Source organism: Sturnus vulgaris, chromosome 2 (assembly GCF_052056855.1).
Source record: "Sturnus vulgaris isolate bStuVul1 chromosome 2, bStuVul1.hap1, whole genome shotgun sequence".
Lineage (NCBI taxonomy): Eukaryota > Metazoa > Chordata > Aves > Passeriformes > Sturnidae > Sturnus > Sturnus vulgaris.
The window spans coordinates 98,398,181-98,425,832 of record NC_142244.1 but is presented as its reverse complement, the minus strand read 5'-3'; the positions used below and the strand labels follow the sequence as shown (position 1 = coordinate 98,425,832).

General features: G+C 37.0%; 1 protein-coding gene across 4 annotated transcripts; it reads left to right on the top strand.

Moving 5' to 3' along the window:
• Positions 1-1,509: 1,509 nt before the first annotated feature.
• On the top strand, positions 1,510-23,139 carry PNPLA4 (patatin like domain 4, phospholipase and triacylglycerol lipase). Of its 4 annotated transcripts, XM_014882444.2 has the most exons (9): positions 1,510-1,663; positions 2,546-2,854; positions 3,485-3,611; positions 9,018-9,202; positions 13,014-13,108; positions 13,277-13,412; positions 15,901-15,966; positions 20,816-20,968; positions 22,301-23,139. In XM_014882444.2, the coding sequence occupies exons 2-9, from the start codon at positions 2,696-2,698 to the stop codon at positions 22,430-22,432; spliced, it is 1,053 nt and encodes a 350-aa protein (XP_014737930.1). In that variant the 5' UTR covers positions 1,510-1,663; positions 2,546-2,695; the 3' UTR covers positions 22,433-23,139. The 4 variants fall into 4 exon arrangements, with proteins under 4 accessions (XP_014737930.1, XP_088016308.1, XP_088016307.1 ...); XM_088160182.1 differs by lacking the exons at positions 1,510-1,663; positions 2,546-2,854 and having other exon boundaries at positions 3,571-3,611; positions 9,018-9,107; XM_088160181.1 differs by lacking the exons at positions 1,510-1,663; positions 2,546-2,854; positions 3,485-3,611 and having other exon boundaries at positions 3,665-9,107.
• Positions 23,140-27,652: the final 4,513 nt, after the last annotated feature.

Below are 27,652 nucleotides of genomic sequence, written 5' to 3'. Positions count from 1 at the left end.
ATGTTTCTCTTTTATCACCATAAACTAAAATACAAGAAGTTGCACCTCGACTTGAGAAACAACTTCTTCACGTAGAGCGTGACAGAGCAGTGGAACAGGCTGTCCAGGATGGTTCTGGAGTCTCCCTCTCTGAAAAACCCACCTGGATTTGTTCCTGTCACCTGTTTCAGGTGAATCTGCCTTGGCAAAGGAGTTGGACTAGATATCTCAACAAGTTCCTTCCAAGCCCCACAGTTCTGTGACTTTGAGTGCCAGCTGCTGTATGTGAGACACCATCTTGTTTGCTGTCCTTCAGCGACTTGCTGTGTTTACACTTGTAACTTACCTCGATTTAGGGGTTAATTACCACCAACTCAGAAAGGGTCATCTATATCACATATTTTCCAATTCATTAATAGATCAGACACAGCATAGAAGGACCAAGAGGCTAACTAATGTACTTGAGTCCACATCTAAAAGAAGGGTCCTCCTGACATATTTGTGACTTGCCACAGCTGTCAACCAAGTATTAATTTAGATGCAAGTGTGGTCTTAATGACAGTACTGACCACTAAAAATTAGAACCCTGGCTACAATTAAGGCAAGAATTTTTTTTCTACCACTAGGCCTCATCTGGCATTCTCATCTAAAATCTCATCCTGTAAACATGGAGAAAGAGTGCAGGATGATGAAATCAGCAGGCAGTAACTCCACAAGATGGTGTCAATGCTGTAAAACAGACCCAGCGCTCTGTTTTCTAACTATTGCTCTACAGCAGTTGAAAAGCTGGCTAAGCTTTGAAGAGACCCTGTAGACAACAGAAGGTTGCAGAAGACAACTGCACCTTCTTCTGTCTCAAATGTATTGCAGCATCTCCCAGATACTGGAAAGAACACGGATAATGGATACTGCAGGTGCAGGAGACAAATCTGTGTGACACCTAATATAGTGTTTGTTTATTCACAAGCTTAGTTTGAACCCAGTCAGTCAGACTCCAGGGAGAGCTCACACATCTACATTTGTTTCACTGGCATCTTTGCCCCCCCCCGTCTTCTTCCGCTGCTGGCTGTAGGATCCATCTGCATCTTGCATCTGGGGGCCGGGTTCCCTCTGGCTCAGGCCTGACAGAACGGTGAGTAGACTCACCTTAGTAAAACGGGAACACTGATTAAAAAAAAAAATAATAAAATTAATCTTTATAATCTTTTTGCCCGGAGGCCACTCTGTCAACAACAGGACGCTGTTACCCGCTCCGCGACTCGGCACAAGGGCTGTGCTGAGGGTGGGGACATCCGCCCACACGATAGCAGCGACAACACCGGCGGGGAGAGCCGGGCCCGCCGCCGGCGGGTGGCGAAGGCGAAGGCGAAGGCGGGGCGGTGCCGCCTCAGTGGCCGCGGGCCCGCCCCTGTCCCGCCGCTCCTCCCCGCTCTGCGCAGGCGCACGGGGGGGCTGGGGCCGGCAGGAGCCGCCGCCACCTGCGGGTGCCGGCCGCGATCCGTGGCTGCTGCCGGCGGTGCCGGGGGGCCGCTGCCGGGGAGAGGGGGCCGAGGAGGGCACAGTGCCTCACGGGGGCCGCGTTAGCCCCGCAGGAGGCCTGCGGGGAGGCAGCGGGCGATCGGGACGGCGTTGAGGTGACTGACCTCTGCAGGGCCGTGACCCGCGTAGGAGTCGCCCGCTTGCTGTAAGTGCCCAAGGTTAGAAGGCGCAGTGGCTGCGCTTTGGCGTTGTCCGCCCCGCCGTTGTCACTTCACGTTCTGTGTTTGCTGGCTTTAAAAAACTTGTCTCGCCGTTTCGGCTGTTTTGCTTGTTTGTTTTGGTTGCTCGCTGAGAAAAAGTGGAGATAGGAAAAATCCAGTTGCACCATAGGCCTGATCTCATGGCGCACGAGATGAAACCTTTAACTCACTAGGTTGGGATTAAATTGGAAGTTGGCGGAGTTCCGCCGAGACCTCGTTGCCACAGGGTCACAGTGGGGTTGTTTGCAGTGGTCAGGCTCTTCGTCTGAACGAGCACAATTCTATACGTTCTTCTTTCTGGTCCGGGTGTAAACCAGGCTTACACTGGGTGTGTGAGTAACCCCTTTGCCTTCTTAGTAATGAGAAAATGACGAGGCTTACCTTGTACCAGCCAGCATGCTGGAGTGTCTCTTACTGGGATCTTGATAGCGGCATTTTTAGTGAACAAGTTGTTTGAAATTTCAAGATCACTGCATCCACAATTTTCAGCTGAGGTAGAAGGAGCAATGTATTCACGTTGTTAACCTTAAGGAGCAGTTTGTTCGTTCGGGGTTCTCCGTTATTAGCAATTTTAGTCCTTCTTGTCTGTGAATTGAACAATTGTCTTTATAGTTAGTGGTGAAGAACACGGTACGAGGTGGGGGCTGGTGAGAGGGAGAGGAGCTACTAAACAAAACATCTTCATTGTCAAGTGAATCAACTGTTAATGCCTCTGTGTTTTGGGGTTGGATGGGTGTGAGGAAGGCCTTGTTACAATATCAGGGCCTTGATGTGAACCTTTCAACTACTTTTTTTTTTTTTTTTTGTGGGTAATGTCTTTTAAACAGGTTATGCTTAAAAGGAGGTTTCCACCCTGTGCTTTTATGGTGTCCAAGCTCACCTATTGATGTTACCTTTGTAACTTCCTGGTAAAACAGCTTCTGCGAGCATCAGTTTGATTACCACGTCATCTGGATCCAGAGATCACTTTTACTAAAATGTGGACTGCCAGCAAGCTTTGTAGTGCTCAAATACTGTTGCTCCAGATGAAAGAAGGCCGATTGTGTAGTTGCATATTTCCCAAAACTCAGCAGTTCTGGATTGGAATTTCAAACTATTGCACTGTAAGAGTGTCACATAACAGAGTTAAATTCCAGGTACGTATTTTTGTGATTCTCTAAAGATATAAGTGGTGAGTATAAATACAGTGATAAAATAATTTATTTTAGACCCTAGAGAGCTAAACTTTTGATTTTGCAGTATTAATTTTGTATTGACGATGCCTTCAGTTTATCAAGATAAAGGGGCAGGCAGCAATAATTACTGGAGTACCAGTGTTTCAGAGTGAATTTTTGAGTCTGATAGTTCTAAGTAGGGAAGAAATGTTAATTTCCTTCAAGCTGTACTTCAGACAGTAGTGCAAGATAACTGACAGGCTATCTGATTAGTTGGAGTGACAGTCATTAAGTGAAGAATAGGACAAGAATTCTCTGAAAAATTACTTACAGATGCAGTGTTGCACAACAGAGACTGGGGAGGAAATGGATGGATAAGGGAGGATAAAAACATCTGTAGATATGAATAAAAGTAATGGTAAAGGACACAAAGCTCATTTTGGACACTGGTATATCCAAATAGCATAACTTGTGGAGCACTGAGGTTTGAACTCGTTTTGTGGCGGCTAAGCAATTGCAAAATTCATCTGGATGGCTTAACAATTGTCAAATAATGTCATATTGCTGTTGTTTTTCTTTTTAATGGTAATATGGCTCACTCTCTGATTGTAGGTTTCCAAGGTAAATGATAAACAATCAGTAGTTGATAGAAGTATGGCTACTAGTGCAGAGGGAACCAAAATAGCTGTTGGCAAAAGTCCCAGTGGAGTATGTGATGGAAGACATCATTCGTTACAAGGTACTGAACCTTTTGCCACCCTCGTTTGGAGAAGGCAGCCTTCCCTGGCCTCTGTTGACATCTTAGGGATCAAGGTCTAGAATCTTAACTTGAAAGTTTTGTATCATGTGATGTGTTTCTTTTTTTGATTTTAAGGAGATTATACACAAAGGTTACAGTTTGCAAAAACTCACGATTTCCCTAAGGTTCTTTATGGCCAGTTAGATTATGTACTTATTAATTTTTTTCTTTCAACTTCGTCAAACTCTTATATTCACTGAAGGCTGATATGCTAGTGCACTTTTTTCCTCTTAGAAATGTGTAAAAACAAACATTTCTGTATTAGTGGTGATTTTTGATTCAGGTAAATTAGTAGTTACCTTTATGACCTTTTATTTTAGCAGAGCTGCCGAGCTAAACAGTTTTTTCTGTGACTTTGCTTGTTTTGTCACTCTTTGCTAATAACTTACCCTCAAATGTGCTGTTATGCATCATGCATTTTAGCTTCCGTGCTTCAGGGTGCTTGGTCATTTGCATTCTATGTATATTTAGATTTTGTTTGTAAAGGTGTTTGTATTCAGTTGCTTTGGGCATTTCCAGCTTCTGTTTACAAGTGGGATGACAGGGAGGTAGTTATGACAGGTTAAGACACTGGGATGGTACAATGTTTATGTAATTACATTGCTCAGGAAACAGCTCTATGAGAAACTGTTGTGCTATTTCATATGCATGACCATCAGGAAGACAGTACCTGTCCTCAGAAAGCTGTGTGGTATTACATCATAATTTTTCAGCCTTGTCTCCTTTCATGCGTTGTCTTAAAGTTTTGCGTTACAAAATGGATGAGATACTGCTGAGTAAGCAGAAATGCCCCCACTCTCCAGTAGACTTTTAATCACCAGTGGGTTGGCTTTTTTCTGCAGATGTGGTAATCTTAGATTTATGTTTATTCCTGAATGATCCTGCATTATCTGCAAAATAATGAAACTGAACAACCCCAGTGTTCTTGTACATATCTTTTCTTATGCGTCTGTTTTTTCTCTTGTAGACAACAGAAGCATTTCTATCCCCTTGGCCAGTTGAAATCTTTATATGTTATTATTTTATAATGTCATGTAAGATGACATTTTTTGAAGTGGCAGAAGTGTTTGCTCTGTTTATATCATGTCTCTGCATAAGATGCACTGTCCAGCTGAAATGTACTTGTGCATCTTCAAGGTTCATTGAGACATTTTCTTAAGACATGCCAATATGACAGCTTTGTGTTAATAGTTATTAACACCCTTACTATCCTTATAAAAACAATTTATGATAAACTCTTTAATAATATTTGTTTTGAAGTCTTGTGAAACAGGTTTTTCATACTATTTCTAAGATAGCAAGATTTCTGCTCTCTGCTCTGGCAGCTGAAGAAAGTGGTTTGTGTCCACATGTGACTATGTCCTATTTTTGTTACTCCATAAGAAATTATCAGGGAATAGTCATAATGTATACTTAATTAAAATTCTGTTTGCTCTTTGGAGTTCTTATAATCATACTATACTTCTTTGATCAAAAAGGCAGCAATCTAGCAGATCATCAAAGCAAAAGACATTTTTGAATCATACTTTGTCTGAAATACACCATTATATCTGGCAAATTGAGTGATGCTGTAATATATTTGCAAGAATTCTTTTAAAAGTGTCTGGTTTCCTATTAATTGCCTTCCTAATTTTACAAGACATTCATCTAACAAATACTTTCTTATCTTTTCCGCTTATTTGGAGATTCGTTTGCAAGGTGCAACTACATTGCTTAACTCTATCTGTGAAGCAGTAGTTCCTTATCGAACCATGATGCTTATTTATCTGTTTTATCTTTGTCATCTGCATCCTTTGTAAGTTAAGTGCTTTTTTACAGATTTGTTGGAGAGGCCTCAGTTCCACCTACTTTCCTGCAGGTGGATGCATAGTACTGATTGAAGATATTAATGTTCTGTTTCTTCTTTGTAATGCTGAGAATTTGCAATACTCTTTTGATTTTATATTCTGAACAAATGAAAGAAGACCTGATTGTTTCACCCAGCAACAGACAAACGCTAGATGTCACTTAGGAGCTAAACATTACAAGATTTTCAAATTAACAACCAGGTAAAGCCCTGAGTTTACCAAATTTGATCTGGTAGCTGACCCTGTTTTAAGCATAAGAAGATTGGGCAAGAAGTCACTTGAATGATTCTATGATTGAGTGATTTTTCCTTCTTATTATTTGCTCACTTAGAGGGTTGATAGATGTATGTGCATACCCCATTTCTCAGTCATGCAGCTAGATGTAAGCAGTGAATCTGTCATTTGAGGATGAATGTAATCTGCCAATTAACATTTGTACTGAGGAATTTTAAAATTTTTTTGTATGTGACAAATACTTCAGGAATTGATCCTAGTTAATAGAAATGTAGTGTTTGGGTAACACAGCTATGCTGTTGCTACTCCTAATTTGAGGTGCTCTTGTGGAATCTGTAAAACAGTGTTGTATTGCATGCCATACAACCAGTGAGTTAAATACTTCTGTTCACTAAAAGTAAAAAATAATTACCTTATTTTTATGTTGTATTAATTAATTTTTTTTGGATTTGAAATCATTTGCTCTTCACAGAGTGTGAGACTAGCAGCATTCTTGAACAGTATTCCTTGAAATTCCTTGAAATCTTAATGCTGTTTTTTCTTCCTGTATGTTCTTCTCTCACTGAATCCTTTTATCAGTCAAGCAACTGATATGAATACTCATTCAGTAATCTCTCTTTTCTGTTCACTTGGGTAGGGAAATGAAAGAGGCAGAAAACTGTGGGGTCTAAGTGTTAAAAAACAACTCACATGAAAGAGTGAATGCCGTGTATCCAGACATTCGAAAGAGGGTAGTGCTTACTCCGAGTAGCTGATACATAGGACTAAAACTTGTCTAAGAAACTACAATTTCCTCATGAAGGTGTGTAAGAGGAGGTATGGATATCTGACTTTAGTCACATATGTTCAGTAGTTTTTGATCTGAGATTCAAATAGTTTCCTCAGTTCACACAGCGTCCTTTTCTGTTTTTGCTTTAGCGAAAATGTAGTAGCCACTTCTTTATACAATGAAGTGTGATTTTTCTTCCACATTTGTAGGGAACTTTTTTTTTTAATAAAACCTTTTAATCTGAAGTTTTTTACTGTAACCATGCTTTAGATACTCTTTGTGGTTCTCTTATTTTTTTATTTGTGATCATTTAATTGTTTTTCTAGCAGAGAGGGATAGTTTCTGGAGTATGAGCCTTATAAAAGGTTTAAATGTGTGTATACGTGTACATAAGCATCCATATACTTACTTTGATTTACATAACCTTATTATCTTACACTTGCATTTCTTAGTTACATTTCATGGGTCCTTTAGGTGTAATTCTTTGGATTTTTGAGCTCATACTTTGCATACTTTTTGACCAATCAGCTATATAAACATAATCTTTACTTCATATAGTGCTTCATATTAGCAGAAATGGGAGAAATGGGAGTTGATTCTTCCATTCCTACATAAGAATGCAGTTGCTTTAACCAGCCTCACCATTTTGTCGAGTGGCCTGTGATGCAAATGAATCTTTGCTCCTAATTTGTAGAAGGTATGGACACAGCTGCAGCAGCTGGTTAAACTCCCAAGAGTTTAACAATCCTGAAATGAAGCACATTGTGACATCATACTTCAAAGACTGTTTTAGTTTTCTTCTGCTCTATTAAAAGAAAATCAAAGTAGAGTTGTGTTTGTTGTTTTCCAGTAACATTTTGAGTAAAGATTTTTTACCTTCTGTTCAATACACTTGGCTTTTCTTTAAATGAAAATACCATTTTTTTCAAAAATATTAAATCAGTTTATCACTTGCTTCATTCTAAATGCCTTTCTCTCATTGTCAGAGTAAGAGCCAACCTCTAGTACTTTCTATGAGTAAAAATGCATTAGGTTTCTTACTGGTATTCCTACTTCCAAGAGAATATGGAAGCATTTCCAGCCCAGTTGGTAAACTGCATGTTTTAGCAGACTGACTGGTGCACCAAATAGTCCCTGTCACTATGAGATGCTGTCTTTCTGAGTAAAATAGCAAACTTGGTCAGATCATTAGGTCTGATTTTAATCATGCTGTGGGTAAAGCTGTTGGGTTTAGCATGTCTTCTTATCTAACGGTTTTGAAAGCTGTTTCTTATTCTCATCTTTCCTGCCCTTCCCATTTCAGAAATGAAGAGGTATCTTTAACAAAAATGTGGTGCTGTGTGTTTGCCTCTCTTCAGCAGGATGGATGTAAAAGTTTATGTTTTTTATTCCCATTCATATTGAGATGTACCCAAGTACAGTAGGGGGTTATTTTTAATTCTATACTAAGATAATGTGTACAATATGTGTTCTATCTGTAAAATGCAATCTGGAATACCTTCCTTTTGTGATGTAGTTATTTGCAGAAAGAGAAGAGCTAATAAATTGTATGGCATTCAATTTTGTTTATTTAAATTACTATCCCTAATAATCTGAATTTATGCTTCCCATTTTTGGATTTTTTTTGTTAATTTTAAATTTCTACCCATCTTTGGATGAGTGTGTAATTTCCTGCCTTTAGTGCTTTGTATTTTACTTTTTTCTTTTTGCTCCTTATTTTAACAGTAGCGACAATATGTTTTGTGTTTTTCTTTTATAAACTAGTAATTACTTTAAAGTTTTGTCTATTAATAATTCTAGTAAGCAAATTAGTTCCTCTCTTAGGGAATTATAATGGATTCAAGGCTCTGCTTCTGTAAGGGGGAAGTATGATCATAGAATCATGGAATGCCCTGGGCTCTGAGGCACCGTGGGCAGGGACACCTCCCACTAGGCCAAGCTGCTCGGAGCTCCATCCAGCCTGGCCACGAGCACTGCCAGAGATGGGGCATCCATAGCATCTCTGGGCAACCTGTTCCAGTGCCTCACCACCTCACAGTAAAGAATTTTTTCCAAATACCCAGTCTTAACTTTCTCTCAATTTGAATCCATTTTCCCAATCCTGTCACTGCCTGATGAGACAGCAACCAGCAGTTTATAATTAATTTGATTTTTTTGATAAAGGTGGCTAACAATGTTCTTCTAAAGGTATTCTTTAATGACTTTTGTGTAGCTACTTTTCGACAAATGAGGTGAAAATATGTAGTTATATTGTATATGAAGTTATATATTTTTGATTAATTTAAAAAATTATCTGTACTGAGGATTATTTAGAGTTGTTTTCAGTTTTGGAAGTGCTAAATTAACTGCTGATTATTTGATGTACTTAGTAATCAAAAGCTTTTACTGTTCTCAAATAACTTGTGTTTTTTAATATGGTTAGAGTATGTTATGCAAAAAGAATAAATGTATATTGCAAGACAATTTTTTTCTGACCGTGACACGCTATTTCCACAGCCCAAATGAAACCCATCAACCTGTCCTTTGCAGCTTGTGGCTTTCTGGGCATTTACCACTTGGGGGCAGCAGCTGCTTTTCACAGGCATGGTAAGAAGTTACTGAGAGATGTGAAAGCTTTTGCTGGAGCTTCTGCGGGATCTCTGGCTGCCGCTGTCTTGTTAGCAGTGCCAGAAAATATAGAGGTAAATTAATAAACTCGTAGGTATAGGCCATGATAATTTTCAAAGGACATTTTTTTTTTTATATAATCATCTTACATTAAGTTTATTAAAATGTTTTGTGTCTTGTTTTTTTTTTCTTCTTGTTACTTGCTAGGAGCAGGACGCTTGAATCGTTTTCATTAACTGCATCTGTGACTCATGCGCAAAAATGTTAATGATAAAATATTTAATTTGAACCTTACATTTTAAGCACACAAATCACATGTGTTTGAATCTTGATTTGTAGTCAACAGGTATATTTTAATATACCAAAATAGATATTTACTTAATGATGGTACATTACAAAGTGAATCATTATTCTGTTGGCTAGAGATAGATAGGCTTTGTTAAGCAAGTGCATAGCACCACCCTTTTAACCTTTTCTGAAAGGAGATGAATGGTAGATGGAGTGTTTCTTCATAAACAGCTCCCACCTGCTCAGGTCTTTTTCTTGCTGCCTGTGCTCCACTGAACAACGTTAAAGGCTTTTGCATCTCCTTTAGACTCAGTGCAGCCCATGCCTTAAGAGCACCCAGTAGTATTAACTCTCACAGCATTCTGTTCTGACACGTGTCTGGGTTGTTCCATCTCCAGAGATGCCTCCTTTCTCACCTAGGATATGGTGTCATGCAGAGATTATCAGTGATTATAATGTTAATTATAATATTTAACATTAAATTATAATGTTACAGATACTATGGAGAGCATTAGGGATTTTTTTGGTGTCTTCTTGGTTTCCCCCCCCACAGGTTGCTTTGACATCCTGAACTGTCTGTAGTGACTTTGCCTTAATAAATGTGGAGGACCAGGTATTGCCAAAATGTTAGTATTTCTTTAATACTTTTAATTATTGTGGGGAAAACAGGCTAGGTTAGATTTTTTGGTCTAGAGTTACGCTTACGTTTAATTCCAAGTGAGCATTTGATATCTTTCTCTAGGCCTTGCTTATTTCACTTCATTTGATTCAAATAATAGTCTCAGCCAAACGCCACTTTGCCACTGATATTTCTGTTTGTTGGTTGTTTCTGCTGGGATATGAACTCAGCTTGCAGCATTAACTATATAGCTGTTGCTTTCAGCAGTAGGTTTTTCCCTGGCTTCTTTCCCCCACCCCACTCCCCTGTGAGCATTCTTTATATGACTTGGTATTAGGCGAGTTGCACTCTGTTGTGGAGAGAGCCTCATTGTATTCTGTGCAGGCATTACTCCCCTTCTGCCACCTCTGACTGGTAGTTCAGTTTCAAGTTTGCCTGGTATAATGTGTACCTCTGACTTTAATTTCCTTTGTGGTGAGCATAGCAGCCCTTTGTTAGCCCAAGGAAATTTTTCTGCTTATTGCAGACCCTGGGTATGAGCCCTTGTTCTCATCCTGGTCCAACTTACAAATATCTTTCTAAGTAAAAATATTAAAACAGCTTTTATTTTTTGTTTGTGGAAACTGAGTTTGTATTACGTGTGTTATTGCGTCTGTTATATTTTTCCTTGAAAAGATGTCATGTTATTGTAAACTAAGGAAAGCTTAATGAACTTTTCTAGTCCTTTCATTTTCGTGTACTTTTTACTTATTCTGTTGTTTAAATGGAAAACTGAGAGTTCTTTTGTCAGTGGGAATAATTCCAATTCTCATGGAATTTAAGTAAAGACAGCATTCTGTACTGAATAGAATTAACTTTTCTCATTAGGATAATTATATTATTATCTTTACTACATTTCTAGCTTGAAATATTTTGTACCCACAGACGTAGGTCCTAATCAGTTAATTCTTTTTTTTTTTTGCTTTTTCCCCCCTCTCTCTGCAGAGATGGCAATGTTAGATAAACCATAATTAGGACTTTCTACATCTCCTAGTCTCCAAGCTGTAATGCAACATGTCCTTATCTTGGAGAGAATGTAATATTGAAAACTTATTGTTTTGACTGTTGCTGTTCTAAGACAGTTTCCAAATGTTTTTCTGTCATATATTAGATTTTTGTCACTGTTCGTAAAGGTGTGGGACTTGAGAGTTCTAAGTAGGCTTATTTAGTTATAGATAACTATTTTAAAATTTCCTTGATCATGTTTGAGATCAAGTTTGCTTAATACAAATAGTTAAAATTTCTAAACATGGCCTCGGTCATTATTTAAAATGTAGATGTGTGTTTAAAGCTTATAGCACTCAGATTCTAAAACAATTCATAGCCATAAGAAGTCCCTTTTGAGAGCAGAAATTGACAGTCTAGGTGCAGTTCATTCTTAGCACTTGTAATATGGAAGGTAGTTTTCTGTCATTTCCCTAGTTTGGTACTCTTAGCTCCCCATAACTTTATTTAAGCATCTTAGATACTTAGTACTTCTGGCATGCTTCTATGTGGGGTTTTGTGGATTTCTTCTGCATTTATAGAGAGAAGTGTCTGAATGTGCCTTATATATTTTAATTGGCTTTCAGCTGGCAATGGCAAGTATCTCATGGGGTAAAGGTGCAAATCTAACCAACGTGAGGCCAACTAGCACAAATAGTTTCTTTAAGAGGTGTGAACCTCTTAGTGAACTTTTTGATAGATTTATTCAAAGGCCATATAAGGAAGGTGGATGCAAGAACTACATTTCTACCTTTCACTTAGATGAGTGCTTTGTCATACAAGTGATGAGAGGAAGTTTAATTCAGTCAGCTGGCTCTGATCTCATGTTAATCCTCACCCCACCTCCTTCCTTGTTTTCCTTTCCATAGATGCTGTATCCTCCTCCTCAATAGGATACATTTATGTCTCTCATTTTTTGTTCTCCTTTCCTTTCTTTAGTTACTCAGTCATTCATTTTGTTACTAACAACATATTTGTTCTTTATGCATGGACCTAACAATCCAGGAAACCCAAACTATCTTTTATTTATGTAGTTGTATAGGTGAATGTGGGGGAATTTATAAAGTACCAATTTTAGAAGGTTGCATAAGATTGAATTTAGTTTTTTTCTGAAGTCTCTAAAATAATTAAAAAAGCCTGCATGAAAGGATAAAAAAAGAATTACAAATATTGAATACAGAGTCTTAAGCACTCAATCATAATTCATTATTTCAGCATGTTATGGCTGAAAAATAAATTATACCAATTCCTTTACTGTCCCTTTGGAGTTCTTATGACTCACACTTCAAGCTATTTTTCTGCAGTCATTAATGCTGGGCATTTCAGCTTGTGTAAAATGTTCTCTGTGCAGGAATCTGTTGCCTGTTTTTCTGCAGTGTATTTTCTTCCTGTCTCGCCCATTGTAGTTTTCCATTCATTAAATACTTCCATAGTATTTTATTAATTAAAGATGTGTATTTGCTAGTAGCTTGTTTTTTGCTTTAGTGAGAAGAAATTGTATTTTTTTTTTTTTTTTGTTTATTGCTTATAAGCATCTTAAGGTACTTGTGTTTGATTTAACTTCTGAAGTAGACCTTAAAATAAGAGGTGGCTTTAGACTTTGAACTAAATGATTGTTCTTGTAGTGGCATGATCTAGGGAACTGATTATTTAGCAGAGGTAATACATGGAAAAATAGCCTTTAACTTTCCTTCGTTTTTAAAGTGCTACCCTCAAAATTTATAATTTTTCTTTTCATTAGGGATTTTGTTTTCCTTACAAATTAATCCTTAGAAAAGGATCAACATTTTGTTATGCATGTCTTGTTACAAACCAAGCATATATGGGAAAATCCTTCAGTTTGATCTAATAACTCTTTTATTAAAGCTTTAGTCTCTAGTATATTTTAGGTACTGCAGCTGAACATGCTTCCCATCACTTAAACATCCTTAATAGTTAATGTTTTTAATTTCCAGAAATGTAAGCACTTTGCCTATGGATTTGCAGAGGAAGTCAGAAGATTGAACTTTGGTGCTGTAACACCCGGTTATGATTTTATGAAAACACTTAGGTACCTATCTTAACACTTCTGTAAGATCACTTTTGTGTTAAAAAGCTCTCCAAATGTGTATTTGCACGGTGCATATTTCTTCTGTGCTGTGGGGTGCTCACCTCTAATGCATTTGAAAGGTTTTTAAATAATAGTGGTGAATAATGCTGAGCCTTTTCTTTCCTCTAGGGAGGGCATAGAGTCTATTCTTCCTTCTGATGTTCATGAGATAGCTGAGAACCGGCTCTATGTGTCAGTCACTAACTCAAAGAGTGGGGAAAATCACTTGGTTTCAAGTTTTCCCTCCAGAGAGGACCTCATTAAGGTAATAATGGTAAATATGGAAGTTGTAAATAAAAATGCTGGAGTTTCTTCAAGGCCTAAGAGTATATTATTAATTGTACAGTAAAATCTGGTTTATTCAGGTAACCACTTCTACTCCCAGTGGTGCTATTACCATAATATAAATAATGTTTAAAGCAGAATTTGATCCTATAGCTTCGTAATTTTTGCCTAAATTCATCTGGCATTTGTGTGTGTTTCCTTCATTGGTTATTCAAGTTCTACTTTGTAGGCATTTCTACAAACGTTTCTAAAAGTAAGAGGTAACTTATTGTTGCAGTATATGAGAACACTGTAGAGAATCTCAAGATGCTGTAAAAATGTTTGCATCTCTTACTTCACTGATACCATTATGTTTCATCACAAAAGAGAGTAAGAGAAGTCTGAGAAAATGGAACAATTCCTACAAATGCTTGTGGTTAATAGTTACAATGTAATGCTAAGTACTGTATATAAACTGCATTTTAACTGTAGCTGGAAAGTATATCTTTCAGTGCCCTTCTCTTCATCTGAATGCTGCCTTTTAAATTTGGATCAGGATTGTATGCATAAGCTGTTACGAGATGGTAGGAGCAATTCAGATGCATGTGAAGCAGATGTTCTTTCTAGTAATTGATTGTATCTTAGTGGAAGACAGAATAAGATACAGCAGAATAAAGGAGGAAATAGAATAAGAAGGAATTCCTACTTTCTCTATCCTTGTGGATGCTTAGAGCAAATAAAAGATTCTTTATAGTTACCACTTTTTTAAAAATGACATTTGTTAACAGAACTTCAGAGTGTGCATTGGAAGTTTGCCTTTAAAGTATATTTTTTAAAATTTATGACCCTATTATATTCTACATGAACAGTCCTCAAAATTTACAGGATTTCATCATGCAAATATAATTATGTGAAAAGTTGATCTCAAATTATGCACTGTTATTTCTAGCTATAGTATGCAGTGGTAGCAAGCATGGAGATTTTTATTCTTTGTGATTTTGCAGTGAAATCTTCTAACCTGGAGGCAATTAGAAGCATCAGGATGACCTCGGAAATATGTACATTTTACTAGTATTTCAATATTTTTTTCATTGATTTAGCCATTTCTGTTCTATTCTTTTGTTCTTTATCATAGCAGTAGGGTGAGTTGGAATAATAGTAATAAAATTACACATAACTGCTCATTGAAATACATTCATATTGTCTGATCTTCCAGTCCAGCTTCTAATACCTGTTTTTGTGCATGCCTTCACCTCTGCCTGTATCATGAGTACAGCTGTCTGAATGCTGGTGGCTGCCACAGGACTGGGGAGGGGTAGAGCTTGTTAGGTTGCTTTATTGTATCATTTTTTACTGTATCATGTAGGCCTGACATACATCCAAGGCATGGAAAAGTCACTGCTGGGCAGATTGTTTTATAAGCAGCAAAACGTCTGTACCTCCACCAGAAATCGATCAACTTCAAATGGATTTGGTTTCAATGCTTAACAAACAAGCATTATGATTCCAAAGGTTTTCATAATGGCTAAACTGAATGTGTGTTGCTACAATGTTAAGCTTTTATCTTTTTTACTATTACCTGTGGACTTGGAAAGGCCTATTTAATAATTGATTAATTTAATAATCTCCCACTTTTGAAATAGTCTTCCGATATATGAAGACAATCATGTTCAGCATTCCTAGACTTTCAATTCTTAAACTGGAGGTGAGAGAGGAGAGAGGCACAGTTTGTGTGTTGGTGAGGGAGCAAGTCACAGACCACTGGTGTATTTAGTTTGGAGAAGTAAGGCAGTGCCTAGAAGTCCACACTGGTCTGTTAGTGTTAGGAAAAACTGAAAGTGTTTGTTCTTCAAACTTGTCCTCCCTCTCCTCACTGTGGAGATCTCAGTGACTTTATACGAACTACTGCTTTCTTCAGCTCTCTTGAAAAGGACTCAAACTTTGCAGGATTCACCTGGTTTTGACTCCATTCACTAAATCTTTCTTCTGCATTTCTCTTAACTAAGAGAAAGGGCTAAAGTCAATGAGATGCAGTTGAGGAAGAGAGGAGGAAAGATGCTGGGCTGGGGAAGAAGCTGATGTTGGGAACTTGGGAATCTTGTCATAGGCTTTTGTGAGCTAAAGGCCTTTTTGGTAGAGAAATATACTGCTTTTTTTATCATATGCATATTTAATTTCTTGGAAACCATCGATTTACTTCACATTGTGCAAAACTGAGTTCATACTCTTGAATCACATTAATAATTCAGTTAATTTTTAGTATTTTGTTTTTAGAGTTGTCACTGTCAAGACATAGAAAAACAAACCCTATTGAATAATTTTTTTAATCGCATTTTGACATACCACAACAAAAGACATTTTGAGGTGACAGTGGATTTATGTAAAACTAGTATATTGACTAGTAAACATGTATGAATATATGTATTGGTTCTAAATTATTAGTTGCCATTTTTTTATTTTTTTCTCTATTCTTTCTGCTTTCTTTCTAGGTCCTGCTAGCAAGTAGTTTTATACCAGTGTATGCAGGAATTAAGCCAGTGGAATTTAAAGGACAGGTAATTTTTCATTAGCTATGAACTTTCTTTTTTTATGTTCATTAATGGCATAACTATTTCATCTTAAAGGAAGGTAACTTCAATATTATATTTAGTATTTCTTATAAGAAAACGTTTTTACAGTTGTCTTTACTCAATCTAGCTCCTACAACTTTTTTGTCTTTCATATATAAATATATTAACACTTCAAGAATAATTTCAAAAGCATGAAAATGGCTCTTTCTTCCAATAAGAAATATGTGATATTTCAGTTCCCTATTTATACAAATGATACCTCTAGAACTTTTATAACCCTCACACCCCCCCCCCCCCCGCCAAAAAGCCCCACAAAACCATGTGTATTTGCTGCTAGCTAGGTAGTCATTGTATCAGAAAGCTTGTCAGCTTTAGAATTACAGATACAGCAGTACATATCAGCTGAAATATTGGAAGGGTTTAAATCAGTATTGTTTGACTGCTTGAGTTAAATGGAGACTGCTTGCAGCTTCCCAGGGTCTGGAACTTTGGTGATTGAGTCTATATGTTGCTTGTGCAATTTCAAAGAGAATATATGGCTATTTTAGGTTCATTCTGCCATTAGTTAAAAGGAAGAAAATATCATTATTAAATGTCTTGTGGTATTCTTTCAGTTAAGAAATTGAAAAGTTGGCTTTGTCCAAAAGTTATTTAAGCCCATTTTACTGGATGAACAGTTCTATTATGATTTGTATAGGTATTGTAATATTTAATTAAGCCCTTTTAGATTATTTTTTTAGCCTTTTAGTATTTTACTGCATCCTTTTTTCTAGGGGACAGTTCTCATTCCTGAGTATTTTTTGCATTCAAAAGTTAAATCAATGAAAGCAATGGAAACAGGTTCTTCTGTTACTTGAAAGCACCTTGTCATTCCCAAAGCTCATTACTGCTCTCCTTTAGTGAGATCCAGAGAAGGCAGTTTCTGGGATTAGGTTGCTTTCATTTATTGTTACTTGTTGGTAGAATTAGTTCTGCATGTCTGCTCTGACTTTTCTCAAACTCTATAAAACAGTGCATTTGTGTATTGGGGAGTTTTTTGAGAATGTTTTTTGAGAAAACTATTGCCTGTAAATGCTTCTGAGTTGCATTCTTTAGTCCCAGATGTTGAGATCTGGGTGAGAGCTGTCACTTGCAGTAGCACTTCTGTGGTTTGGAATAGTGGGTAAGGAAGTGTGGCTGTGTAGCAGGAACCCCAAAGCACATACTGTGTACATGTACATGCTGGACACGTGCCATGTACTGTCATGCCCCAGACATGTACGTGGATTGGATCTGGATTTGGCTCTGCAAGGTCACCTATCATATAGCATCATATTCCAACTTTTCTGAAAGATTCATCTAACAGACCAGGTTCTGTCTGTCTGCATTTACACTAGTTTCAGAAGGTAAATTCCTTAGGCCATGGGTCTATGGCAGCATGGAATCAAGATTACTTGCTGCTAGCTGCTTGAGTCTACTGGCCTTATCTGTACTTCAGAGCAGTTGATCCGGATTTTCTCTGGGCTACATGTGTCACCTGCACACCCATCACCAGGTCATGGAGGACTGTTTCTAGAATTTTTCACTGTGTTACTTGTGCTGTGTTACCAGCTACCACTGTGCACGTTGGTAAGTAAGTGAGTATGGTGCACTTTTGCTTAATTAGTCAAACATGTTGCTAGCCTGCCCATACGCCTACAGAGACTGAACCCGGGGATATACATTGCACTTTAGTTTTATTTTTAGGAAGAGTATTTTTTGGGAAGAATTTGGCTTCACAGGGCATTAGCAAGTTTACATGTAAATATGCATGCCTGCAGGCTAGACTCTTGGGATCAGTAGGCTAAATTTCATGTTAGTATGGACAGAACATTAGTCTGCTCATAGTGTGTTTTCTGATTAATGAGCTGAAAAATAATCTGACTAAAGAGAAACTGTAAGATGACATATGAGAATTTATAGTCTGTTAATGGCCTTAACCTGATTGAACTCGTTTATTGCCAGGGTTAGGGATTTCAGATATCCTGCAACTAAGCTTCCAGTAACACTAGTGCAAACTTGCTTCATGTGAAATTATCTTTCTCTGACTTGGTTTGGTGTCCTTTGAGTCTCTGACAAGGTTAGTTTTTCAAGACAGATAAAGATCTGCAGATGATGGAGTTGGCTGTGTCTTCTGATGAATCTGTGGTTGGTGCGACTGTATGGAATAGCTTTGTAAAAACCATCTGCTCATAAATGAGTAGGTTCTGTAAGGTCAAGCCTTAATTTCATTGTCTGGCTTGGTTTTCATTGCAAGTTATTTCAAAACTTTCTTTGTTTTTGCGTTGTTCTGGAGTATTAGTGAAATTTGTTCAAAAGCTACCAGGAATTTGTCTCATCAACTAAGAAGCATTTTTCAAGAATTGATTGGTGAAATTAAGAGAAGCTGGTGCTTCACTTGTCTTTTTGCAGCAAATAAATGTTTTATAAATGTTTTACAACTAGGAAACATGAAGGACTATAGAGCTAAAATATTTTTGAGTGACAAACAGTTTCTCTCAAATGCTCAAAACAAAGTAACAGAATCTGCAGAAAATAATACTAAATTAACAGCGTTGCCCATGCGTTAGTAAATGCTTTGATTTTCAGGTAAATATTGAAGTTACTTAAGACGAGAAGGGAAAAAATAAATAATCTGAATTTTTAAAAATGTGAGAACTTTTAAGTTTTAAAAGTGCTAAGTTACACTTGTGAAAAATATCAATAATGTCATTTGTTTTGGTGTCTTTGACATGGCTTACACAGGGATTCTACTGTACTTTTCACTGCAGGAAATACAACAGAAAGACACTTAGTACTCCAAGGAACATTGCACATAAATCAATAATAAATTATTATTTATAGACAGACACAAATGCCTTGGTTCTAGAAATGTTGCAGCTTTACTCACAGCAAAGCTGTAGTGGGAGTTTAAGAAATCTGAAAGGTAGCTATAAATGATTCTAGAATTTAATTTTTTTACCTCTTTTTCTAAGGTGAAATTATCTCACTCCTCTTTGAGAAATTTGATGTTTGTGCAGAGTGAAGGAATTCAGTGGTATATTGTGGGTACTGACAACAGCTAATTTCAAGGGTCAGGTGCTATAGCATATAATGAAATAATAGGATGAAAAGGACCATAGAAAATACTAAATGTTAGTATTTATACAGCTTAATTTTTGAGATCAGGAGCGTAAAACAGATCCGAGAGACTGAAGAAAAGAGTGGTATGGGGGGATTGTGTATGCAGACAAACACATGGATGGTAGGATGGACAGATACCACCACTACACCCTTGTTATGTATCCATGTGTTAAAGAATGATTCAACATATCACAAGGTACAGGAGTTCACAGGGGAAGTCAAATGTGCCACTGGGAGAAATCTGTGTAAAATTACAGTAAGATTTGCTTTAAGTGAGAGTAAAGGACACAGCTGAGAGGGATCTGTGTAAGTGATGACCTCTTGAGAATTTCAGGGGCTTCTGAGGAACAAACACTGTAACTGGAGTTAATGTTTCCTGTATAGCAGTACCTACACTGAGAGCTAGTTTCTTTCCAACAGCCAATAATTTACTTTTTGTGAGAGTGATTTTTTTGATTTGGGTTTTGGTTTCATTGTTGTTGTTGATGTTTGTTTTTTAATTTTTTGTGATAAAGTTTCTGTGAAGAATTGTGATGCAAAACTGGCATTATTTTGCCATTTATGATGGTCAGATAGAGCATCACTTACATCAGGAAAGTAGTCTTTTGCTTGATTGGTGCTGAAGTACAATTTGCCATTTCTTTTTAGTGGTCTGTATTAATGTAACTTGATGATATCCTGGAGGTGAAACTCCTAAGAAACACTGAGGTGAATCTTATTATTCCTTACAGTATTTCAGCTTACCTGACTTTGCATGTCTGCAGTAGTCTACATCTTACATAGTTAATGTTTGTTTCCTTTATAATTAGTGAAGACAAAAGCACTTTTTCTGCCCAATTAAAATGAGAGATAAACACGTAGTTTAGGATAACATGAATCAGCAGGCTAGAAATGTTTTCTCTCCCTTGATGATAAATGAAGTGTAGAATTACTAAATGACTTTAGATGTATAAAGTTCAGTGAGATGCATCTGGTCAGCAGACTAAATGTATGATGTCAGTGAATCTGTCTAGCCAGCAGACTGATGTTGAATTTTGGGCTATGCCTGTAAGCACAGAAAGAAATAGGAATAATAAATAATACATTAACAAGGGGTGTCACAGCTGTCCTGTTTATATTGGGATGGAATTTGGCCCCTAGATCTCATTCTTCACTATACTCAACTCCTGCAGAAGACTTAGGCCTGCTTCCTCTTAGGTCATCCAGCTACTGCTGTCTTGTGCAGCATATCTAAGAAGAAATGAGGCTCTGGAAGAAAAATCACAGAAGAGGAGAGGAGTCATTTGTGGTTGCACTTCTAGAGTACCTGCACATACAGATTGTACAGCTTCTGTTGTCAGTCAGAATAATGTTCTAGAGGAGTTTGTGTAACATTAACACTCTTGTCTTTATATGTATGTGTTGAGAAAAATCCATATGGGGCATTTTATGCTTTAATTAACTGAAAATTCTTATAAGTAGCTTGATAATGCATATTTGCACATTGTGTCAAATGCTCATTGATTCAAATCTCTGTTTGTACATTTCAATTTCTTGATATTTGACACCTACTGAAGCTTAATCATTGTATTCTTTGAGGGAAACTGGTAAGTTTCCTTGGAGAATGGAGGAGGCAGAGTAAGCGAGGGTAAAGTATTGCATTGTAATCATACTGTACTGATGTAACTTCGAAAATATTTCTGTTTTCCCATAGAAGTGGGTTGATGGTGGCCTTACCAATGGCCTTCCTATCTTGCCTGTTGGAAGAACTGTGACAATTTCCCCTTTCAGTGGTCGGTTAGATATCTGTCCAGAAGATAAAGGGCGTGTGGACCTGTATGTTAAATTAGCAAAACAAGATATGATGGTAAGTTGCTTGTTTATTTACTTAAAAACACTAAAAAGTACTTCTGCAGTTATGTTCATATTTAAGAGTCTATTTTGTGCTTATATATCAGCTTATGTAAAGTTTTGGCATTTTCTGTTTTGCAAATGCAGGTTAAGCTTTTTCTTAAACACAAGGAAAGGTGAATGTGGAAGAAAGACAGAATAACAATAATTACTAATTAGTTTAAAACTTCCTTTCTAGGCAGTTTTTAATGTTGTCTTAATTTTACTAAAATTAGTGTTATGTAATGCCTTTATCAATTGGACCAGTTTTTGAATCTTTATGTTTCACAGAGAGATATTAAGCATGGTAGTACTTTGTAAAGATCATAAAAGATGAAATTATTGATTTCATGTATCTTGGAAAGATATGCAATCATTGTCTATTTCTTGGTAGTGTTCTATATCTAGAAGATGAAAAATAAGCTGATTACTTTAGTTTAGAGGCAGAAAATTAATTGCACTGTTACATTGTTTCTGGGGTCATGTGCAGAATTGTGTACAATCCCAAGTGACATTTTAAACTATTCGAATTGAAGCACCTCTGATTTTAGGGCTATAAAAATGATTACTAAGAATAATTCCCTTTCAGCAATATTGTAATTGCATAAATTGAAGGGTGGTACACCTTTATTTACCTATATTAGAATGCAAATAGTTTTCTGTCTCTCCATCTGTCAGAATTTTAATAATGATAACTGTTTTGCGAAATTGTTTATAATAATAGCTAAGTATTAATTATATAAATAAATTGTTCAGAACATTATTAAATATAATTATATTTTTAGTCTGTTGTAAACAATTCTAAAGTCTGTGTTCAAGAATAAAGATCCAAAATCTTTTTACATGATCAGAGTGACCACTTAAGATGCTGAGTAGTTCTTAATTTGTTGGTAGTACAAGCTACGTGTGTAGTCATATGTTAAACATTGCCTGGGAATGTTCCCAAGAATGTGGTTGTTTGCACTAGTAAGTTGTCAAAATATTTCCTTGCACAAGTTTAACATGTGCCAGCTACCACTCTGTGAGACAGTGTTGGGAGTGTTTCCAAAGCTGAAGTGTTTCAGAAACTTTGGACAGTTTTACAGGCAGACAGTCTGTCTTGGATGCTGTGAGTTTAACTCTGTGTGCACTGTTTGTGCCAGTTTGTCCTGGCACTCAGCTGTGACCCTGGACGTGGTTAATTCCTAATGTAGACACAGCCATGCCAATCTTTTCATTTTACATATGCTCCATGAAACAGATGACAGAACAGTTATGTCTAGAAAAGTTGCATTAATAAACTAATTTGCAGCTTCCTGCTCTGTTGCAGCTGTCTCTGGCCAACCTAGTAAGACTCAATCAAGCTTTGTTCCCACCAGACCAGGAGAAAATGGAATTGTTGTACCAAAATGGCTTTGATGATGCTGTACGCTTTTTATTGAAAGAAAACTGGTTTGAGTAGACGGCTCATAGAAAATGAGCAAAGCATGATGGCTGTCAAAACACAGCTACAACCATCCTAGAGAATCTCAGGGATTGCTACCTCAGTTCCTGTTCATGAAAATAAACATCCCAAGGGACTTGAATCTGCTTCTGCTGAGGAAGTATCAGTTGCACTCCACAGAGCTGTATAAACATGTCAGAATGGGAGTTGGATGTGCCTGCTGGATGTCTTGTTTTGAGGAGGTTCCACTTCAATTCATTTTGCTTCATCTGGGGACGTGCAGGATTTGTAAAAAGCTTGTAAAAAGTGTTGTCATAATTACAGAAATTTGGAAAACTCTTTTTCAGTGTTATTTGAGAGGAGAATTGATGTTATATCATGAAAAATTGCAGTCTGTATTACTCATTTAACAGAATTCTGCATATTAGTTCTGCATATTAATTGGATGCTCGCAGTGTTACTGAACTAAAATATAACTTGCACTGTTCTAAAGGAGTTGAAAATTAAGTACTAGCCACTAGAAAATAAAACATTTGCACTCTTACATATTTTTTCACGTTAAAAGTTACTTTTCAATGAATGTTTTCTTTTAAAATTTTAAATACTACCTGAATTTTTTAGCAGAAATGTGATATAAAAATAACTTGTAAAGAAGGGTGTAAAAATTGTAATATTTATTATGTTTGTTTCCTCTGCCAAAACTGAATAAATATATTTTCTTGCAACTTTTGTAAAGTGTTTATTTACAAGTGTCTTGGAATGCTGTAATGATCTGATTATCTGCTATCAGTCTGCTGGAGAGTAGTTGATGAGAGTCAGTGGGTAATGAACTCAGATTCACATATCTTGTTATTTTAACATTCACGTTTTATTGACTACCTTAAGTTCAAGATTTCCAGTCTCAATGCCCAAATGCTAAAATCTGCAACTGTTTCTGTAAAAGCAAAGAGTATTTGGTTTATAAGTGTGGGGCTTAAGTTTATTTATTAATAAGTGGAAAAAAAAAAAAAGGGTAAAATTGGTGGTTGAATCAAGCATGTATGTGACACATGGGCCAGAGCTTCACTGTTTGCCACTACAGCCCCATGCTAAGGGTGGGTCACACCCCGGGAGCACATAACCTGAGGTGTGGCTAGAGCAATTTCTCTACAGCTGTTCTGCTGTCAATTTGCACTCTGAGGAGGCAAGGGGGAGGGGGAGGTCTTTTTCTAGGATAAAGAGGATTTTTTGCTTTGGGGAATTTGGGGGCAAAAGACAAAAACTCAAGGGTGCAACAGTTGAAATATGGGGAGGGTACAAATCATCAGCAAATCAGAGAAATTCTGGGGAGGGGTCAAGGCAGGGTTCACAAAAGCATCGTCCAATGAGGGAGGAAGGGGGGAGAAATTGGGTCACATGGACTAATGAGACCTTCAGTTTTTAGGGGATATCCAAAGGGGAATTCCAAGCAGGAGGTTGGCACAAAATAGGATTGAAGGGCAATTCAGGGTAGGTTGAGAAGGTGGGTGGGAGGCTATCATTTGGACTGAACCATTAACTTGGGCAGAACATACCATTAACCAGAAACACACTACAACGTGTATGAAATTTTAGAATTCCTAAAAACAACTGAAAAATCTATGGCTAAGAAAAAGAAAATCTTCTAGAGCTGTTTGAAAACTTCCTCAGCAAGTAACCACCAGATCTATATTAACATGTAGATTGATCACATTAGGAATCATGTGCAGGGATTTAATTATTTTATTACTGGTTTTAGTAATTAAATAAATAAGTATACATAAGTATACATAAATATACAAGATAACTTGCATGAATTCCAGATCTTAGGATAGCATTTTTGCATGTAAAACTAAAAGAAGTTACCTTTGTAACCTGTGTGTTGCCCGCTTGTGTCCTCATTTGTACAGAGAATAGCTTCCAGCATGAATTGCAGTACTAGATCATGCTGTTAAAAAATTCTCTTCTTTCATGCTGATCTGCTGTGGTCAAAGTCTCTGATCCAATGGTAATAACTATTCTGCAATTCTGGTGAAATATTGAAACAGCTCATTTCACTCAGAGAAACTGAGAAATCTAACAAGATCAGATCCTCTTAGATTTGTTTTCTATTTACAATGGTTGTATTCTTCAGGGAATGAATATCCTTTTTGAAGGGAGGAAGTTCAGGGGGTTGTTACCACTTCACAAGATCTTCAGTTGATACGGATCTTTCCTAGCTAGATATCCTGAGTAATAGCTGGAATGTTCTGTTAGAATGTCATAAATCAGATATGCTGAAAAAGAATCCTTGGCACCTTATTTTTGTCACAAAGCCTAAGATATTAGAGTCCTCTTTACCAGGTCCTAAGCAAGTGGAGTTGAAAATCAGTTTGTGATCTCTTTGTCAAAGTAAACCCCGATGAAATAACTGGATTTTTAATTTCAAGAATGCTTCCTAGACAGATTCTGTTACTTCTCTTCTTTTAGATGTGTTTTGATGTGTAGTCCTTGTGTGGCCAGAAGCAAAAACTATGCTCAACAAAATTTTGTCTTCCGATGGACTTGCTATGCAAATAGGCTGCATAACTATTTTTAAAAAAAGTTACTAATACCTTAAAAAGCTGAAGGAGATGAAAGTTGCAAAAATTTGTACCTGCTTTGTACCATGGTGCTGTTGATAAGTGTTGCAATGAAGATGATTTTAAACAATACTTATAATTTAAGTAGAAGGTTCCGTTTTTGCTGAAACGTTAGTAGTTCTGCTGGCTGTGTTGTCTGGGAAACCATTGTTTTGGTTTGTTTGTTTTTTTCATTCAGATTTCGTGAATTCTTTTGAAAATCATTAGTACAAGCACAGTCAAATCTAGAAGATGAGACAGGCTAAAGTAATATTTTTCTCATGAGAATGAAAATATTTTTTATTACAAAGCAGATGTTCATATCTGTGCTGATATTTCTTCAGATTATGCTAAGGATATGCTAAGGTACTTTTTTGCATTTGTGTGTTCTGAAGTGTGTTTAAACAGGTAGGACATACAAATCCTAAGAAAATATTTTATTCTTGAATTTCATAATTTTCCATAATTCAGAAATGCAATGATTCTATATTTTCTAAGACCTCTGTTTTCCTAAAAGACTCTGGACTCTGCACTCTGCTCTCACCTTGAAAACTTTGGTCACCTTTTTTGATACGTAGAGATTGGAAATGAAGATTGCTAAAAAGATACAACAGCTACTTTGTTATTTAATAAAGATAGTAATTGACTGGGAGCACTAGGCTAAGTAGTAATGCTCATCATCCAGATATAGGTACATCCACAGATATTTGATGCCTGGACAAGTATGTTATTTCTTCAAGAGAAGTTCTTCATATGCATATCAATACCCATCATTTCTCCTATCTCACTCTTCTTATGAACATTAATTTTAATACTTTTTTCCAGTTTCTTTCTCTAAGGAAAGTATATGGCATACATGCTATTATTATATATATTTTTCTGAGGTCCAATGAAGTATTTTCTGTCCAGTTTTCCACAGAATGCATCTTGAAATTTGTAATTACTGTTGAAATCTAGCTGAGGGTGTGTTAAATAATAGAAGAGTATCTCTCAGGTTCATCAAAGAAATGGGCAAGTTCCTGCATCTGCTTTGCACAGATGTACCCCTAAGGGGGTACTTGAGGGACAACAAATAGACCATGAGCCAGCAATATGCTTTCATGGCAAAGGCATCCAACAGCATCCTGCCCAGCATTAGGCAGAGCATTCCAGCAGTTCAAGGATGAGGGTTCTTCCTGTGTACTCAGAAGATGCTGGACCAGATCTGGAAAGCATTCTCAGTTCTGGGTTCCCCAGGATAGGAATATTATGTACATTCTGGAGTGAGTCATCTGCAAGCCCATGAAGATGATTAAGGACTAGAGAGCCTGGGAGAGTTGTGATTGTGTACCCTGGAGAAGGATCAGGGGATCCTAGGATCAGGATCTTAGCAGTTTGTATAAATAGCTGTGGATGACAGAGCCAGGCTCTGTTCAGTGGTGCCCAGGGACAGGATCAGAGGCAATAGGCACAATATGGAACACAAGACGGTCCATCAGAATATCAGGAAAGTCTCCTTCCTTGGAGATACTCAAAAGCCATCTGGACAAGGACTTGGCCAAGCTGTTCTGTCTTGAATATGGGTGTTGGAATATGTGAACTTCAGAAGTCCCCTCTAACCAGTGGTTCTGTGATTCTTTGACTTAATGCAGTCCATTTGTATTTTATATAAATATTAATATTCTTAACACTACAATATGAATTTTTTTAAAAAAGCATAAATTTAAAAAAGAATATTTCACACATTAATATTAAGAATTTGTGTTCTAAATTCATTCTGAATTCGGTCCTGATGTTTCATTCTGTGGTAGGCTTCCATAAAAATCCATGGAACATATGTTATTGACTGGAACATGACAAGTAATGTCTTTGCTGTTGGTGTTAGATGATAGAGCATATTCTGTATTATGTTTTTTCAGTTCCGCAGAACTTGCTGAATTTTTAACCTTTCACAGTGGAAGTTTATGTCCAACTTCTTTCCAAGCAACTTTCAGCTGTTTCTGAGAAACGTGAAAAACTACAGAAATCACACTGACCTTCATTTGAAGGGTCTTCATTTGATCAGAAGTGGTGGCAGTGTTACCAAGTGGAGAGAGAAGAGCCCAATTTAGGTATATGAGTTATCTGAATTAGATGCTTTTTAAATGCACTTTCTAGTTGTGTGCTGGATGAGCTATGAACTCTTGTTGACAAAATGTCAGAGCTGAAAGGCTTTGCTGAAGGCATTGAGCTCTTTGTGCTTTGTGTAGTTGGAGGTGACTTTGGTTCAGTGACTGCTGCCTTCAGTTCTTTTCTTCAAAGAGCTGCATCATCTGTGGCTCAGACAGACTTCACACCTCACATCTAAAATGGTGGAATGGCTATATCTGTCCTAAAAGCTCTATGCTAAATATATAAACATTCAGTGCATTTAACCCCTTAATATTTAAGCCAATTTATAATTTTACCTTTAAAATTAAAAGTTAGGCATGTATTATATACAATAAGGATTTAATTTTTTATAGAGTTTCAAAATAGGATAGTTGAAGTGCTTCTTCAAGAGAAGAGAGAAGTTTTGCTGGAAAAGAAATGAACTACATATTTACATCAACAATTAAAACTGGGTTTACTGACTCTGGAAACCTGAATATGTATGACTGCAAATAGAGTCAGTTCCCAGAGA